The sequence below is a fragment of the Schistocerca gregaria genome, chromosome 7 (assembly GCF_023897955.1).
Source record: "Schistocerca gregaria isolate iqSchGreg1 chromosome 7, iqSchGreg1.2, whole genome shotgun sequence".
Taxonomy (NCBI): domain Eukaryota; kingdom Metazoa; phylum Arthropoda; class Insecta; order Orthoptera; family Acrididae; genus Schistocerca; species Schistocerca gregaria.
In genome coordinates, this window is record NC_064926.1 from 215,869,872 (window position 1) to 215,889,706 (window position 19,835).

At 36.8% G+C, this 19,835-nt stretch overlaps 1 protein-coding gene across 5 annotated transcripts in view; it reads left to right on the forward strand.

Moving 5' to 3' along the window:
• LOC126281245 (cysteine--tRNA ligase, cytoplasmic) overlaps positions 1 to 13,440 on the forward strand; it is a 77,015-nt gene extending 63,575 nt beyond the window's left edge. For all 5 annotated transcript variants that reach the window (XM_049980035.1, XM_049980038.1, XM_049980033.1 and 2 more), the window contains exons 10-12: positions 5,368 to 5,530; positions 11,623 to 11,834; positions 12,138 to 13,440. In XM_049980035.1, coding sequence (XP_049835992.1) covers positions 5,368 to 5,530; positions 11,623 to 11,834; positions 12,138 to 12,281 — 519 coding nt within the window. In that variant the 3' untranslated portion in view covers positions 12,282 to 13,440. The remainder of the gene's footprint in view (positions 1 to 5,367; positions 5,531 to 11,622; positions 11,835 to 12,137) is intronic.
• Positions 13,441 to 19,835: the final 6,395 nt, after the last annotated feature.

A 19,835-nucleotide genomic window follows, 5' to 3' on the forward strand; every position in this document is an offset into this window, starting at 1 on the left:
GCCAAGGCTGTATGGGAGGGAATGTTTGAGATGGAAAGGATGACTACTGTCAAAAAGTAAGTACTGTTGTTTGTTGGTAGGTTTAATGTGGACGGAAGTGTGTAGCTGGCCTTGTGCGAGGATGAGATCCACATCAATGAAATTGGCAAGAGATTTGAAATAGGACCATGTGAAATTTAATTAGGAGGAGTTATACAGAGATTCCAAGAATTTTAGTAGGTCAGCCTTACTCTGAGTCCATGTTGTAAAGATGTCATTAGTGTATCTAAACCAAACCAGGGGCTGAAGACTTAGGCTCTCAGGAAAGCCCCTTCCAAGCGACCCATGAAAACTTTGGCATAGGAAGGAGCCATACTGGTTCCCGTGGCTAGACCCCTGATCTGTTTGTATGTCTGCCCCTCAAAGGTGAATTAGTTGCTGGTTAGTATAATGTTGATTAATGTGAATAGGAAGGATGTCATAGGTTTGGAATCAAGTGGGCACTGACTGAGGAAATGTTCAGTGACAGACAGAGCATGAATGTGGGGGATGTTGGTTTAGAGGGAGGTAGCATCAATGGTGACAAACAAGGTGTGTGGTGAGAGTGGGACAAGCATGGATTCCAGACAATCTAGGAAATGGTTGGTATCTTTGATGTAGGAGGGAAGTCTTTGTACTATGGGTTGCAGGTGTTGATCAACTAAGGAAGGTATATGTTTAGTGGGTGCTTTGAAGCCAGCAATTATAGGATGGCCAGGATGATTCAGTTTGTGGGTTTTAGGAAAACAATAAAAGGTGGGGGTGCGTGGTTTGAGTGGGATGAGAAGTTCTATGGACTGAGGTGTTAGCCCTTGTGAGGGGCCTGAGGTTTTAAGGTGGGGCTGCAAGTCACTTTAAATCACAGGGATGGGATCTTGGTGGCAGACACTGTTATGTAGAGGTGTCAAACAGCTGGTGTAGACCTTCACTAACATCCTCCTTTCGGTCAAGTACTACATTGGTAGATCCTTTGTCTGCTGGGAGGATAATGATGAGTCATCAGCTTTTAGGGAATTCAGAGCCTGGAGTTTTGCAGAGGACAGGTTGGGGTAATGTCATAGGGACTTGAGGAAGGCTTGTGAGGCAATGCTGGAGGAATTCTTGGAAGGCTTGTAAGGGATGATTTTGAGGTTGTGGTGGCAGATCAAGTTGGTATCGTGGTCTGAACTGTTCAAGGCAGTATTCACTGTCAGGTTTGCTGTTCGAAAGGGTTTGGGTTTGGGATTGGGTTGAAAAGTGATATTTCCAATGGATATTGTGTGTGAAGGAAAGGAAACCAGATTGAAGTTGGCTTGGTGGATGGTACCATTCAAGGAAACCTGAGGGCAGATAACTACAGGATTTTGTAGAGGGAGAGAAGTCTGGTAGAGTGGTAATTTGTTGATGAGGCATATAGGCCACAGATTTAGTTAGGTAATAGCAAGAGATTGCTGTATTTGAAACTGTAAAAGAGCCTGGCGTGGGGTAGGATTGCATCCAGAAACAGGGACTTTCAGTGTTAGGCCATTGGGAGTTTCTCCAAGGGACAAATAGGTTTCAAGAAACAGAATGTGGGACCTTCGTTTTGAAAATTATGTTCTCTAAAAGAACTGATGTAATATGTGATAGTGTTCACCATGGAAAGAGAGGATGGTTTGGAGCATTAGAAATGGTGGGAGTGGCAAAAAAAGAGAAGCAGAGGGTGGAAAAGATAGAAAACTGGCAGAAAAGAAAGGGAAAAAATTCAAAAAATCAGAAAAATTTGTATGAAAATCATGAGAACAGATAATGGTTAGCAAGAGGTAATGAGTGGGTGAGAATTTCTTACCAGAAAAGTGGCCCTTATGATATGAAAAAAATGGTTGGGAAAGAAAAATATCAAGTCATGAAACAAGACAAAACTTTATAAACTGAGCATACAGAAAGAGTGAACCACAAGAGGAAATGTAAACGACTTTGCATGGTAAATAAAGTAATGTAGAAGATGGCAGTGAAATTCAATCAGTGCGATATGACAAAAAACAAACACACAAAAATGTGAAAGAATTACGTATAAACACAGTAAGTGGAGGATGGGAAAGAAAATAGCTGTCAAATTTGCAAATAAATTGGTGAAAGACGATCAAGAGAAGCCCCTACAATGTAGTAAACAAATTGTTACTTGCAGATTCATAAATAACAATGGACTCATCTATTTGCATCAAAATAAGTACTAGAAATATTTAGGAATAAAGTGTTGATTAATCTGGGTGGTAAGATAAACAAACAAATGGACTACCACATAAGATGACAGTTTGAACAAGATAAGACGACAACAAAGACTGACAAGAGGGTTACATAAGAAGGAATGATGAGCACATGGGCTTTTATAACAATGGAAATAATCTATTTCTCACCTACTCTGGTCTTGAATGCATTAATCAGCTACTTCGACAAGGCCATGCCTTCCTAACATCATGCCGTAAAATAAGGTCAGTTCTGTCTGAGATGAGATTTTACCCAACACACATAGATTAGCCAGCCATGGTGGCCGTGCGGTTCTAGGCACTTCAGTCTGGAACCGCGTGACTGCTGCGGTCGCAGGTTCGAATCCTGCCTCGGGCATGGATGTGTGTGATGTGTGTAGGTTAGTTAGGTTTAAGTAGTTTTAAGTTCTAGGGGACTGATGACCTAATATGTTAAGTCCCATAGTGCTCAGAGCCATTTGAACCAATTTTTTGAACACATAGAGTAGCTATTTGTCATCTTCCTAGTATCCTAGCCAGGCCCCATGCTGCTCCTACACTCATCTCCCTACCTTATGGCTCCTACCCTTGTGATTGACCGTGCTGCAAGACTTGTCCTATGCACCCTCCTACCACCATCTATACCAGCTCTTTAACTGGCAAAACATATACTATCAAAAGGAGAGCCACATGTGAATGACCGTCATATACCAGCTGTTATGTAAACACTGTTTGGTCTTTTATATCGGCATGGCTACCACCATTTTATCAATCAGGATGAATGGGCATAGGCAGAGGGCATATTCCAGCAACACACATTATCCTGTTGCAGAGCACACTCTACAACATGACAGTTATGGCGTCAGCACCTATTTCACCACATGCACTATCTGGATTCTTCCCCCATACACCAGTTTCTCAAAACTTCGTAGGTGGGAGCTAGCGCTACACATTTCCTTGGTTCTCGCCACCCACCTGGCCTTAATTTACGTTAATTTCTTCAGACTCAGCATTTCTTCACTGTAACTACTCTGTGCTTCACTCCATTGTAGTTTTCTACATCTTTCATTGCCTTCCCAGGCTATTTTTCACAGCCCCCCTCCCACGTCTGTATGTGCAATGCACCTGCTTTTCACTCATATTAACTCGCACATGATGTTTAAACAGTAATCTCTGTCAGTGTATTACCACGTCTTCCATCTTTTAGCTCTCGGGTTTTCAAATCTTGTCTGATGCAGTCCCCAGCAGTCAGTCTTTCCTTCTCATCATGTACGGTAAGTCTCCCTTGACCCCCAGTTCTCCAGTTCTGGGTGATTTTCCCAAAATCTAACCTGTGTCCTAGACCTCTCCAATTCTTTCCTTCACCCTTCTTCCTTCCCTTTCATCCCTCCTACCTGAAGAAAGAGCCTCTGGCTCCGAAAGCTTGTCAGTTAAAACTGTCTTTTGTGTGTTCTGCCACTGCTTGGTTGGTAGATTTTTTATCTATTCAATTAAATTATTTTGTCAGTAACTGATTGTTTTCATTGTTATAGTAGTCCAAGCTGGCCATTATTTCTGTCTCAGAATGCCAACATTGGAGCAGAAAATCTGTTTTTAGAATTGATTGGAACACTTGAAAAACTTTATTAATTTTAAAAGTGAAAATTTTGAGAAATGGTAAAATGATTTGTACAGAAAAGATGTTTCCCATTCATTGTTTCAATAAAAACTCATAAGGAACCCCTCATTTCAAAAGCTCTTTGGAATATTAATGACTGTTTGTTCTTTGTTGGTTTCCAGCCATTTTTCATACTTTGTGTCACTTCTGATTAAATATTTAATGACTTCTTCATCAGCTGCATTCATACCCTTTGTTTCTTGTTCCTCAACTTCTAAACTTTTTTTTTTTTTTTTTTTTTTTTTTTTTTTTTTTTTTTTTTTTTGTGTAAAATTCCAAAAGCTTATGATTCACCCCAGTTCTTAGTTTTCTGTGTCTGTCAGTCTTGCTAAAATAACTCATATCTCAACAGGTGCCTGTCACAAAGATTATTAGAGTTTTTTTATCGTAAATGTATCTCTAAATAATAATAAAAAAAATTGTAACAAACTTTCTACTTCCTAACAGAAATAGTGGTCTTCATTTGTAATAGAATAAATTTGTTTACATCACCCTTAATATTGTGCCATGTGGTATTTAACTGAATGTAATTGTGAGTAACTTTAATTCACATCCACATACATACTCCGAAAACCACTTTGAACTGCATGCCACAAGGTACTTAGAATGGCATTACGTGTTAACAGTTTCGTCCCAGTCTAGTCACCTTTGGAATGCGATAGGATGACTGCTTAAATGCCCCTTCGTGCATGTTGTAATTTGTTGAATGCTGTCGTTATAATCCCTACTGGAGTAATACATAGGATGCTGAAGAATATCTCTAGAATCCTCACTCTACTAGTTTTTGGGAGCTGAGATTCTTGCCATGCAACAGAGTACCAAAAATGCAATAGCACTGAAAATGCATTTTTTCTGCCATTTTCCATTTTCAGTTTTCAATTTTAAATAAAAAGAATATTGTTATGAATACTAAATTTTGAATATTTTTCCAAGTAAAATGTTTGTACATTAACTATCAACACTAATATTATCAGCAGAGTCTTTGCTATACACTGAACTATAAAGTTTTGAAATTACAGCTCGGATAAGAATTTAGAGATTCTGAATTTACACATATACATGAAAAGTATTTATTTTAGAGGTGGGATTGTATCAGATTAAAGCAGCTGGAGATATTCCACCTTGCCTAATTTCGTCAGCACTGAAGCTTCAGTTTTTACGGAGGTTGTTGAATTTGTTTGTCCTCCATCCATGTTGACTACACTTGTTCACTGTAACTAATTTTTAAATCATTTGTAGTTGGTAATGTTACACAGGATGCAATGTTCTAGAATTTAAAAACTCAAAATTAGGCACATTTTCTATTCCTTTAGGTCTGGTTATTTGGCATAATACGGAAGTACAAATGATTTTTAATGATCCATTGGAAAAATTCAATGAGATGGACAAAAATTAGTAGTAGCAGCATCACCTGTGTAAAACACACTTTGTCTTACTTTGTGTGGTGGGTCACCAACTATATTTTCTTCTTGTTTTATTTTGTTTTAGGTAGAGCAGATAGTCATGCCTTACTTGACAATACTATCTGAATTCCGTGACAGTGTAAGGTCATTAGCACGACAGTTAAAAGCATCATCAATTTTGTCAGAATGTGATAGGCTGAGAGATGAAATTTTACCGGACGTTGGAGTGCGCATTGAAGATTTAGAAGGTAAGTGTGTTACCATGCTAAGTTCCCTTAAGAAACATTTTATTTTCCAGTATGTATTTCCTGCCCACATGTTTTCCATAGTTCCAGTATTTAATATTACGGCAGTCAACTAGAGAAGACAGATGACTCCATCACTCTGTTCGTAGTACTCATTGAATAAAAAGTAAGTGGAAGTCAGCACATGTCGAAACAAATTTGTTAACACGACACCAAACTGAACCTCAATTAGCTGCAACGAATCATAGAGAGGAACGGGAGTGAAAAGAGAAACCACATCAAAACTGACTAAAATATCAGTGTCATTCAAACGCAATCCTTGCAATCGACATAGGAAATCTGCAGAGTTCTTAATGTGGTGTTCACACCTACCTACTAGTGGGCTCAACAAACTAGCAAGATGTTTAGCTACACAATATGTCGGAGCACCAATATTAGAAACAATAGGCTTCAATGGGACAGCCTCTTTATGGACCTTGGGGAGGCCATATAATCTAGGTGGTACAGCACAGTAAGAATTAAGATTCTTGATAGTCTCCTGTGACAAAGAACTTTTCTTCAGGAGGTTATTAGTCTTTCTCTCAACACTCTTAGTAGGATCAGGACTGATTTTGCGATACGCCGAATCAGAAAGTAGACGGATCTTTTGAATGTAATCATGCTTGTTCAACAGTTTTGTTGATTCCTGTAGTAGTTGGTGTTAGAGCTGCACCCTCTAACTAAAGGCTCACCTTCAGAGGATGTCATGTTTCCAAGTAGAGAAGGAATTAGCATATTTCATCAAAATATTAGAGGTATTAGAGATATAGTTTGTGAACTGCTTATAGATATTGAATCAAAAATTATTGGTATATTGGAGCACCACTTAAATAATTTGACAGTTCAGAGGCTTCCTTTACCAGGATACAGATTAGCTGGCAGCTTGTCAAGGAGTTCCTTGTGGGGGAGTGGCCACGTACGTAGAGAGAGAGAGAGAGAGAGAGAGAGAGAGAGAGGGGGGGGGGGTTTATTTCATTTCAGTCTATCGGCATATCACGGCACTGCACTATCAGATATTTGAATGTTGTGCATGGGCAGTTGAATTTAGTGAAACTAAACTTCTAATTGTTGTTCTCTATAGGTCACGTAACTCTGACTTCAGAGCATTTCTGCTCAGGCTAGAGGGGGTTCTTTATGCACTTTGTAGGAAATACCAGAAATTAGTTGTGTGGTGACTTCAATATTCATTTTGTATATGATGGTGCAAGAAAAAGGAAGTTGGTAGATCTCCTAAATTCATACGATCTGATGCAGACACTGTTTTTTTCCACCTAGAGTGCAGGGGAACAGTAGCACAGCCATAGACAATATTTTTATTCATTCTTCATTACTAGATGGGCATTGTGTTAGTGAAAGGGTGGATGGCCTTTCAGACTGGGGTGCACAAATTTTAACACTAAAAAGCTTTTGTATTCAAACAAATTTCACATATAATTACAAACTATATAGGAAAGTTAATCCAACAGCAATTGAGGGTTTTTTAAGCCTCGTCAATGAACAAGAGTAGCATTTGTTTATAGTGCCGGTAACATAGATGACAAATATAATGCTTTCCTTGACACATTTCTTATACTCTTTGAGAGTTTCTTTCCTTTAGAACATTTTCAACGGGGTGACTGACTTGAGAGATAAGAATATCATGTAGAACAAAGTGGGAGTTCTAACATTTTAATGTAAGTTTTCACAATCAAGCTAAGGTACTCCATTACAAAAAATAATGTAAGGTGCTTAAAAATGTTATTAGGAAGGCAAAGAGTATGTGGTATGCAAATAGAATAGCTAATTCACAGGATAAAATTAAAACCATGTGGCCAGTTGTGAAAGAAGCGTCTCGTCAGCAGCACAAGATCAATGATATAAAGTCAGTTCATATTAAAAATATTTCTGTTACTGATAAATCAGATTTATATATACAGTATTTAACAATCATTTTCTGAGCATTGCTGGTGAATTAAATAAAAATTTAGTTTCTACAGTGAATCATATAACACTCTTAGCAAATGCCTTTCTGAGATTGATGTCTGAAATACCCCTCCATGATACTGACAAGGACAAGTTTGAGCCGATAATTTAAATCACTGAAGACTAAGGACTCTCATGGAACTGATGGAGTGCCTAGCAGAATATTAAAGTACTGTGCTGCATATGTTAGCCCTGCATTTAGCCATATTTGTAATTTTTCCTTTAGGAATGGTCAGTTTCCTGAACAATTAAAGTACTCAGTAGTAAAGCCACCTTATAAAAAGGGAGAAAGGGATAATGTAACAATTTTAGACCTATCTCTATGCCATCAGTCTTTGCTAAAGTTATTGAAAAGGCTGTGTATGCAAGGATAATTGATCATTTTGTATCACATGATTGCTGTCAATTGTACAGTTCGACTTTAGAAGTTATTTAACTACTGAAAATGTTATATTCTCTTTTCTCTGTGAGGTACTGGATGGTTAAACAAAAGGTTTCGAACAATAGGCATATTTTTTTTTTTTTTATTTAACTAAGGCGTTTGATTGTGCTGATCACAAAATATTGCTCCAGGAGTTGAATCATTACGGAATACGGGAAGTAGCCCACAATTGGTTCACCTCTTTAGCAACAGACAGCAAAAGGTCATTATTCACAGTGTTGAGAATGGCTGTGATGTGGGGTCTGAGTGGAGTATGCTCAAATTGGGGGGGGGGGGGGGGGGGGGGGAGGGTGCCCTAGGGATTAGTGTTGGGTCCACTCCTGTTCCTTATTTATATGAATGATATGCCCTTGTGACAAAGCAAGCTAGGATATTTTTTTCTTCCCTCTTGTTTTGCCATCAGTGTACTTAAATTCGTTTTTTTACTTTTAACTAATTACCATTAATATACATGAGAATAAACTACATTTCCATAAAAGAGAAAGGTTGGACCTCAGTTTTAAAGAATATAACATCAGATATAATTATGTGCTTAGTTTTAGGTATGTAATTGATTTTCTAATTTGTTTTGAATATTCCTAGTTAGTATATTTTGTTATAGAGTGAAATCAGTAATTGTTTTGGAATGTACATTCTGTCGTTGACATTTAAAAAAATTTAAATTCTGTACTAATTATGAACACTTGGAAGATGAAATGCTAGTAATCTTAAAAGTATCTATTTGGCTCTATTCGAAAACATGTTAGCAAAACCAGCCATCCATTAATTCCTAAGTAATTAACAGTTTTGTCAAAAGTATCATTTGCTTGTTTTAAACAAATAATTCGGTTTAACTCCTGAAGTAGAAGACACTGTTAAACAGATTTTTTCGATGTATTTAGCAAATTTAATGTGTTAAGTTTTAATTGTAATTTCTGTAAATTTAACTTCGAACAATGTTAATTTTCAGCACTTATTATTGTGATGATATTAAGGGCCCAAATTTTGGTCACGAGACAATCAGTCCCTGGCAGAATTTCAGACGAGAGACCTTTGTTAATTAGAACAATAATGCTTCAACTTAAACATGGAATAAGTGTTAAGCAATTAGGTTGTGTATAAAAACAATGAGAGTGTCTGTTCCATACATACCTGATTATTCTTCAAGAACTGTGAACTTTGTGGTTAGGTGTTACTGCTCGTAGATGTTAAACAGGGAACTATTGTAGCAGTATGTGGAGGTTTGCTTGCAAACTATTAATGAGGCTTATTGAAAGTTAAACAATAGTGCACTGGCCATATAACTGTGTATTATTAGGAGGTTGGGAACAATGAAATTAAAGTACTGCGAAACGCAACTGTGCACCTGTCGGCTACATTATTTACAGTAGTCAGTGTTAGAATCCACAACCCATTTTTCAGCTCTTGCAGCAACGCGGTATGTCGGCACCGAGGACAGTCAGGAAACGAAGAGATAAACAAATCAGAAGACAACTGCTGCACCCTCTAGTATTACTGGTAACTCTGAAATATTTCTGTTTGCTGATGACACTAGCTTGGTAGTAAAGGGTATTGTATGCAGCACTGGCTTGGTTTCAAATAGTGCAGTTCATGACAAAGCTTATGGCTTGTAAAAAAAATATTAAAAAAAACTTTAAATCACAATAGGACTCAGTTTTTACAGTTTCTAACAAAACCTGACTTTTAATTTCACAGAATGGGCATATGATTAGTAAAACTGAACAGTTCAAATTTCTAGGTGTTCAGGTAGATAGTAAACTGTCGTGGAAAGCCCATGTTCAGAATCTTGTTCAAAGGCTTAATGCTACCATTTTTATTGTTCGAACAGTGTCTGAAGTAAGTGATCATTTGACATGAAAATTAGTCTACTTTGCTTATATTCATTTGCCTATGTCGTATGTTATTATATTTTGGGGTAACTCTTTCCATTCTAAAAGGATAATTTTGCCTCATAAACGGGCGATTTGGGCAATAGGTGATGTAAGTTCGTGAACCTCATGTTGACACCTGTTAAAGAGTCTTTGTGTGCGTGCGTGCGTGCGTGTGTGTGTGTGTGTGTGTGTCATTTCTTGTTAACAATATTAGCCTATTCCCAAGAATAAGCAGCTTTCACTTAGTTAATACTTGGCAGAAATCAAACCTGCATTTGGATCAGACTTCATTAACTCTTGTGTGTAGTACACTGCTGACCTTGGAGATTTGCTTCTCAATTTGCTCCAGCAGAACTTTACATGTAAATAAAATTTAAAAAAAGTGCACTTTTTGGGTTCTTGGTGCATTAGTTATGGTGACACAGTGGATGCTGATTGTTAGCAAAGAGTGAACATTAATTTTGTCATTGAGCTTGAGAAAACCCCTTTCAAACGTGGAAAAAGATTAAGCAAGCATGTACAAGCAAGGCACTTTCAAAAAGTTGTGTTCTAGGGTGGCACAAAAGGTGTCTTTGCGGTAGAGATTTAGTGCAAGCTGATGCCAGAGCCGGTCACACATCTACAGCACATACCGATGCAAACATGGAGCATATAAAGCAATTATTGCAAAAAGACCTTCATGTAACTGTGCTTGCATTATCAGAACAACTTAATTTGAATTGTTATGTGTGTCATAAGATTTCACGCGAAGATTTAGGAAAATGGAAACTTATTGCAAAATTTGTTGTTCGCACGCTAACAGATGAGCAGAAAGAGGAAATACGAAGAACTTCTGCTGAACTACTGGGTTGAGCCAGATATGGTCTCACATTTCTGTGAAAGATTATTGATGGTAATGAAAGTTAGTGCTATGAATATGACCCTCACATGAAGTGTCAAAGTTCTGGTTCACTAGCCTCAAAAAAAGTCAGTGACAACCTTCGAGAACAAAGTCAATGTTGATCACATTCCTTGGTAGTAAAGGATTAGTTCACTATGAATCTGTTCCTCCAGGTCAAACAGTGAACCAAACTCTTTACACTAAAGTCTCGAAACATTTACGACAAGCAATTCCTGATTTGTGGCATTCTCAGGACTGGTTCTCACTGCATGACTATGCAAGATCCCATACTGCTTTATCTGTTACCAAGTACCTGGCCAGATGTTCTATTTTGTCATCCCACATCTGCCATATTCGCCCTACCTCTCGCCTTGTGATTTTTTCTTGTTTTCATGCATGAAAGAGTGACTGAAGGGAAAGCTTCATCAAGGTATCACATACATTCAACAGGATGTGACAAATGAGCTTACAAGCATTACAGTTGAAAATTTCCCTGCTTGCTTCCAAGACCTCCAGAAACATTGGCAGCTGTGTATAGATAGCCAAGGGGACTACTTTGAAGGGAACTTGGTTCATTACTCTCTCTCTCTCTCTCTCTCTCTCTCTCTCTCTCTCTCTCTCTCTCTCTCTCTCTCCCCTTCCCCCTCCCTCCCCCCCCCCCCCCCCTGCACTACAACTTTTCTGACAAAGGGAGTAAGACATCTGCCACCTTTTTCTGTGTGTGATATTCACCATGATTAGAAAGGAATACAAGTCTTACTTTGTGGAAACAGTTAACAATAGTTAAATAATATAATTAATATACTACAATTCTTACACATAAGAGTAAGAGAAACTGGATGTACTTTTCATTGTAATAAAGATGTGAAAAATTTCACAATGGGGTTTCTGTCTGTTTAAGGAAGAGCATCTGCTATCAAGCTGGTTGATAGGGAGACACTATTGGCAGAACGTGAGGCCCGACGAAAGCAGGAGGCAGAGAAGGCTGCAGAAAAGGAGCGAAAAAAGGCTGAAATGGCAGCTGCTCAGGCAGCAAAAGACGCTCAGCGCAAAATCCCTCCCTGGGATATGTTCAAGCATGAAACTGATAAATATTCTCAATTTGATGAAAAGGTAAAATTTCATAATGCTTTTGTTACTGTTGTCTGATTTCTATTTCATTGTTTGATACAAAAATGGCTTCAATTTTCCATGCCTGTATGAGGGGTATCTGCTATGGATGTTTACTTAGGCTCAGATAGGTCTTCTGCTGCAATTCTTTCTAGACTTCTACTGTTTAAATTTACATTACTTGCTGAAGCGTAAATTTGAAGCACTTCCAGTGAAATGCTTTTAAACATATTGATCTTTGTCAGGCTATTACAGCTGGTGTATGTTTTGAAAATGTGTAGTTATGAACCTTGCTGTTATTTTCAGGGCGTTCCTACCCATGATAAAGAAGGGAAAGAGCTAAGCAAAGGTCAGATCAAAAAACTACAGAAGCTTCAACAGGCTCAGGAGAAAAAATACAATGATTATTTATCCTCACTCAAAGAAAATAGTCTTCCAAATGGACTCTGACATTGAAGAAGTAGAAGAAACAGAGATTTGTATTTCTGTTCTGTCATGTGAACTGATATTTATTTAGTGTATGTTCTTCTGGAGTACCTAATTTATTTTTCATGTTTTTAATTTAACTGTGTAAATGTTGTTTGTAATGAAAGACTACAAGAGATATTGTTATTTGTCTGTTGCTGACTGAGAGGCAAAAGGAAAAGGTCAAACAACTTGCTTGACTGTGTATGTAAAGTCTAATGTGCACATAGGAAGATAGGAATATCTGTCAGGGATGTAAATGTGTCAGTACTGAAATATTAGGAGAAGGAAAGCTAGGATCTGTTCCTCAATAGTACTACCACTCATACTTAACTTTTTTAATTAAAAAAAAACTTAAAAATTAAATATGGATCAATGTTGTGATACTGACAGTTTGACTGTGATTAGTGAGTGTTGTCAAAAAGTTGATGGTGTTTTGTTTGACAAGCTTGAAAATGCTAAATACATGCAGTGTATATGGAAACCAAATTAACAGCAAACCTCTTAATTACTTGCATTGTATTTAATTATATCATTTTTATGTTTAATCACTGCCATAATTTCATTTTTAGACTTTTCTGTTCCCCTTTTCTTATTGTCTCATGTTCTGAACACATAAAGGAAAAAAGTCAGTTTCATTTGTCAGTATTTAAAACCATCTAGTTTTATTAAAAGTGTATGATATTCCCTATAACCCCAGTTTATTGTCATAGATGCAAGTATCATATTTTATGGCACAAAGCCATTGAAAGGTTTTGTTTAACCATGAAACATTATTGATCTCTTTATGCTGTATAGCTCCTGTGGGGCTTGTACTAATGAGTATATTTTTGTCTTACTGAAGGCAACCAAGATTAATAACATGTTTATTTGTAAATAGTTGTATTTTTAAATATTTTGTGATTGTGTCAACTGCCCTGTGGTTGTATGTAAGCCACCCACAGTTCATGAATTTTTGTGGTGATGGTTGCAGTTATCTTTGGGTTATGTTGAATGACTTTAATCTGACATTTTTAACTTGACTGATTACACTGAGAGATTACCATATGTGTGTGCCTTTTGAATACATGTAATTACTGAAATAAATTAACTATGTGCATTGGATCATTTCACTTGTACATTAAAACTAAAACTATAGTTTTAACTTTGTCTTTTTCATTTAAAGTGACTAGTCATTCCTTTCAGCTTGACTTGTTCCAGCATTACAATAAATGCATTGTTTTGCATTTGCATATAATTCTCTTACTTTGTATCTCTGGAGAGCTGACATTTAATGATGTACTTCAGTTTGTTCAGAGTACATAATGAATTTCACCACGTTAGTAATTTGTTTTTGATAACTAGAATAAAAAACACTATGATCAATAAAAGGTCATGAGTGCCATATGAGCTGTGTTCTGTGTGAATGATTAATTTCTGCTGATTGTAATAAGAGGAAAACTGTGGAATGTAAATAAGTTTTGGCCTCCAGATAACCATACTTCCTTATAAACCACTGCTGATAAAAAAATTAGATTTACATCATTGTTAACGTCATTTAATTCAAAAGAAATGCATCAATGCAGGCAATCTGCAGAACATGCATGTTTATCAGGCACCAGTTGTTGTTGTTGTTGTGGTCTTCAGTCCTGAGACTGGTTTGATGCAGCTCTCCATGCTTAATCTATCCTGTGCAAGCTCCTTCATCTCCCGCTACCTACTACAACCTACATCCTTCTGAATCTGCTTAGTGTATTCATCTCTTGGTCTCCCTCTAAGATTTTTACCCTCCACACTGCCCTCCAATGCTAAGTTTGTGATCCCTTGATGTCTCAGGACATGTCTTACCAACCGATCCCTTCTTCTAGTCAAGTTGGGCCACAAACTTCTCTTCTCCCCAATCCTATTCATGCACCAGTAGAAATTGAAAAAGATGTGGAATAGAAATTTATATTGTGCTACTCAATTCTATCTTCGGCTAAGAGTTTTAAGCATACAACACATTTTGAGCACTAAAGTATAAAATTTAAAATCGGGCTGATGCATGATGTTTGTTTCGAAAGAGGACTATAGGACTGATCCTTTCCATTTTCTTAATAGCATGGGAATAATTTCCTAAAGCAGTACGAAGCAGTTGTGAAAAAAATCTGTAAAAAAATGGTCTTTAAAAAAAGATGATTTCAAAGTGCTGTCAAGTATAAAACGTTTGAAATTCATTTAAAAAATCATTGGTAGATCAGTGCGCATTGTAATAATAAAATCACTGATTTTAATCTTGGTAGTAGCATATTTTTTTAATTGTATGTGTATTAATAAACATAAATATTAGTTTATAACTAAACAGCCAACCCGGTTCATAGCTCATGATGCTGTCTAGTTACAATTGTTTATCTAATGGCTTCCAGGAGCAAAAAAATTTTATTTTCAGTATTTCATATAATTACTGACAAAAGTTAAAGTGGTGTACCAGTCTACTCCCAAAGAGGTATAATCTTGTGTTAAAAGTTCAAACCAGTAAGACAAGTATATTAGAAACTTTGTATACATCTTGAGGCAGCAGAAGTCATGGCACGCAAATTACCCAGACCATATTCATCCAGTATTCAAGAATGAGAATGCTTAGTGGCTTCAAACACTTTTACGTAATTTCAGGCCTTTCACAAAACTTTTTCTCACTGGCACTCCCGCAAAATGATGAAATGGAAAAAGGCACAACAAAAAGACTGTTTGAAAGTTAGTTTTTGGTCAACAAGGCCTTTGTCAAAAATAGACATCATACACACGCGTGCAAATGCACCTCACACAGATGACTGCCTCTGGCAGCTGCTGGAGCTGCACTGAGTCTGGCTGTTGGCCAAAAGCTAACTCTCAGACAGTCTTTTTGTTATGCCTTTCTGTGACTCAGCATCTCTGCTATATGGTGATCAGCAACTATCCTTTTTATTATATTGTTACATTCCATCCTGGATTTCCCATTGTTTGAAACAAAAAGTTTATCGCTTACTATATTTTTGTTGCTCATGCAGTAAAACATTTTCAATAGGCATGGCGTTTTAATTTATTACTTCTTTACAACCAATACCATCACAACATATTTTGCAAGCTGTACCCACATATACCATTGATTGTGCTTGGAAATTGATATTGTACAATGCACAGTTGAGGAAACATGACACCATAAACATTGATACGCGAAAAACTAGCTTTTGCTTAAAATTAACTGCAAATTTCCTGGCCTATACTCAGGCAGAGTTTGATGATGAGAGCACATAATGACTTCCAACAAACTTTAAACATAATTTGAAACATTTTGTTGCTTTTTTCCTCACTTACATGTGTTACATTAAATATTTAACACATTAACTAATCTGTAAAGTAATTAGACCTTTGAAGCTGTTTTATACACAGTATTTTGACTCAAAAGATTTGCATGGATTTACTGGTTAACAAATACTGACTCATAATTTTGTTAATAAAAATAGCTCATTGTATATAAATAGATTAAAATTTGGTACAGACATACAAAATGCCTTACTTTATTGAAAAAATATGAAAATTGGTACATCAAGAACACTATTCAAACTTTAGAAGGAAAAAAAAAGTATTTGAGGTTTCACATTTTTTGAACCAACTTTTAATGTACGTGAATACTGTCGTTTTCATATAAATATTACTTAAAAAATAAAGATATTAGTTTTTCTTAGAAACTATGAGTTTATGTTTAGTTAATATTTCCATTTTTGAGAAATATGGAATTCAAAGAAAGTAAAGAAAAAGCTTGCTATTGCTGGATTTGAACTAGTGACTATACGATTACTGATTATGCCTTGAGCTGCTAGTGTTTTCATTAATAAACTACAAATGTTTTATACTTATCAGCGTTCGAAAATCTTCTGATCTTCAAAAACCATTTTTTCGAGAATTATGTCGTACTGCTGTAGGAAACTGAAGTCTGTATGCTGACCTTCAAGTGTTATAAGTACTTAGAAAATTGAAGAGGACTATTCACTAAGGGCCCTTTGCCAGATTTGAAAATGAGTAGCCGAAATTATAGTGTAAATGACAAAATACATTTTCAGATTGTAATTTTTAAATAAAGAATACGGTTTTAAATTTTCTGATTTAGAATGCAGAATAGTCTCACGTAGGAGATTCATTTAATTTGTATTGGTGTAAAGGTATATTCATAACTTTCCAAGAAAACTTTGACACACCTGTATCGTTTAATAAAAGAACAAAAACATTTGCAGTAGGGACACTTGTTATTCAGTAATCACAAAAATTAATTCTTCACTTAGGAGGTAATTGATTACACTCCTCACTGTGTAAAATTTATGAAACCACCACTGAGACTTTGTCAGAAAAAAAGCAACCCTGCGACCAACCAGCAATTCAACTTCTGTTCTACAAGTGTAAGACCAGGTTAGGTCCAAAGCCACAAACCATTACTATGGGATAAATTAAAAAGCCACACAAACAAATGTAGTCTACAGACCTAGTTTGCTGTTGAATTATGTTTCTGTGCAGCATGTACCAAAGCAACAAAAGCTTAGTTTTCATTTATATGAATGCCAATTTTTGATTTAACCCTATTGAGCTTTAAACTGAAATTGTGTTAAAATTTCATCAACGCTTAAAATAAACTTTTTCCAACAAATTTCAGGAAAAGGTTTAACACATTGGCAATGGTGAAATGATGATCTTAGTTGCACTCAGTTTCCACTTACGTCTGATACACCAGCATTGATGTGACTGTAAAGTAAGGCAGACTAAACTTCACAGATAATTAACTATTTCCTTTTTTGCTATGTATCTCCTCAGTTAGCAAGTGATGAAGTCTGTGATTCTTTTCAGAGTCTTTGTCATCTCCTTCCATTTTCTGCTCTCTACTGGACAATTCTTATCCAGCCAGAGGAGTTTACCATTCTGTTGTTTTTATTTAATATTTCCATCATAGAATATGTGCCAGAGTTCTATGAGTAAGCCATGTTGATAACTACCCAGCTCACTTCATGACATAGTAAATCTTCCTATAGTTTAGTTTTCCCTTCCCTTCCAAATAATTGATGCAGTTGCTCTGTAATCTTTCTATACCTTGTTCTCATGAATTGATGTAATAATGCTATTCAATGAGCTTGCTTTCAGAACAAGTTTACTGCGCAATGTGATTTACATTGTGTTATTTGCTGGTACAAACATACTCCATATAACCCACAAATTTCAAGTTTTTTATGTGCAACAAATTGTTGTAATCAGTTAAACTACAGTAATCATTGACTTGTCTAACCCATTTTAAGCATATATAATAATTCAAACCTTCAGTGGACAAGGTTTTAGTTACGGGTCTGTCATTATATGGAGGTCAAATATGGCACTTCAATGACTAGCTCCATGTTTGTTAACCAAGTGTGTTGAGTCTGCTGTTGTATTCTCCAGCGTGCTATGCTAGTGTCAGCAGCTGCTTTGAACAATCTGATGACAAGCACAGTATAAGAATAAAATAAATTTTGACCAAAGTTTCTGGAGGTGTTCAGCCACATGCTAGTGTCAGACTGGCACAATATCACAATGACACACACCATCACATCATAATAATCGTCGTCATCAGGTGCTCATAATGTTACAGGAGCTCTTCTTTGCTTCATACATGTCATCACCACCTCTCCTGGTCTTCCTGCAATTATGTGTGACTATATTCAACCTAGTGTTCACTCCTCACAGCTTCCCTTGATTCACAGGCATTCTGTACATCGTCCACCCCCACAGACATTGTTTGGTATCAGTGTGCTTCATAATAGGCCCATCCCTCAAGCCTGCAGTTTGTGATCTGCAGCACATCCATGCCCACTCCCAATAGAAACATCAGCAGAGGTTCTGGCTACCAACTTAACAATGCTTTGGACTCCATGCTCGAGTCATTGCCTACACACAAACACAGTGATGTTTGTTGTTCTGGCAATGCAATAAGCACTTCAACACCACCTCAAGTGGCAGGTGTGGCAATATACAGAGAACCAATTGCAGCAATACAACCTGGAGAACAGGAGGGCGAGAAAGAGCTATAACAGAGCACATAAACATAAAGTTACATCTGTTAGGATGGATCTTGAAAGGATTTCCAGTGAATTAAGAGCCACGATTTGGTCTGGATGACAGACAAAACATCACCAACAGGAGCACAAGAAGTCCAAAGGGGGGAATAGAAGGCTGGCATAAAGGGAAGAGGAATTCCCGAAAATTATGTCAAACTAGTGTTGCAGGCCCTCTGCTGTTCCTTATTTTTATGAACAATTTAGGAGACAGTCTGAGTAGCTGTCTTAAGTCATTCACAGATAATGCTGTCGTAGTAAAGTAATCAGAAGATAAAAACCATTTGCAAAACAATTTAGATAAGATGCCTGTATGGTGTAAAAATTTGAAACTGACCCTAAATAGTGCAAACAGTGAGGTCATCCACATGAATGTTAAAAGGAATCTGTTAGACTTCAGCTACAAGATAAATCAATCAAATCTGAAGGTTGTAAATTCAGCTAAATACCTAGGAATTACTATTACAAGCAACTTAAGTTGGAAAGAATACACAGAAAATGTTGTGACAGAAGTAAACCAAAGACTGCATTTTATTGGCAGAACACTTTCAAGCTGCAACGGATCTACTAAAAGAGACTATGTCTGTCCATCCTCCTTTGGAGTACTACAGCATGGTGTGGTATTTTTAACAGATAGGATTAATGGAATACACTGAGAAAGTGCGAAGTAGGGCAGCACATTTTGTATTGTCGAGAAATAGAGGAGAGTGTGTCACAGACATGATACAGGATATGGGGTGGAAATTATTAAAACAAAGGCATTTTTCGCTGTGGTGAGATTTTCTTGACAAATTTCAATCCCAGTCTTTCTCTTCCAAATTTGAAAATATCTTGTTGATGGTAACCTACGCAAGGACAAACGATCATCATAATGAAATAAGGGAAATTAGAGCTCGCATGGATAGATAGAGGCAATCTTTTCTTTCCATGTGCTGTTCAAGGGTGGAATAATAGAGAACTAGTGTGAAGGTGGTTCGATGCACACTCTGCCCGGCACTTAAGTGTGATTTGCAGAGTAGCCATGTAGATGTAGATGTTGATGTAGATATTGTCACTCACACACCAGCAGAAAAAAAACCTTGGAAAGTACATAAAATGCAGTTGATTACATACAAAAAAAATTTATTCCCCAATTCAAGTCCATTGTCCTCATAAATAAACCTTCTACGGGTACTTCTTTGTAGGTGAGTTTCTATTTCTTTGGTCTGTGTCGAAGTCCTGGTTATGAGGGCTAACTGAATAGTATGTGGACTACACCAAACTATGTTTAAAAGGAATCAGTTGTAGTGATGTATTGCAAGTACTGAACACTGTGCCAGTTGCTGTGACTTTTAAAACTTTCATAGCAGAAACCAACTACAATGAATTTGGAAAATGGTACAGCTTCTTTTGCATAACAGGTTGTGCACACACAACTGAAAATGAGTGGTTTTACTGAAATTAGGAAGTTTGTTTGCCATGTAATGTTCTG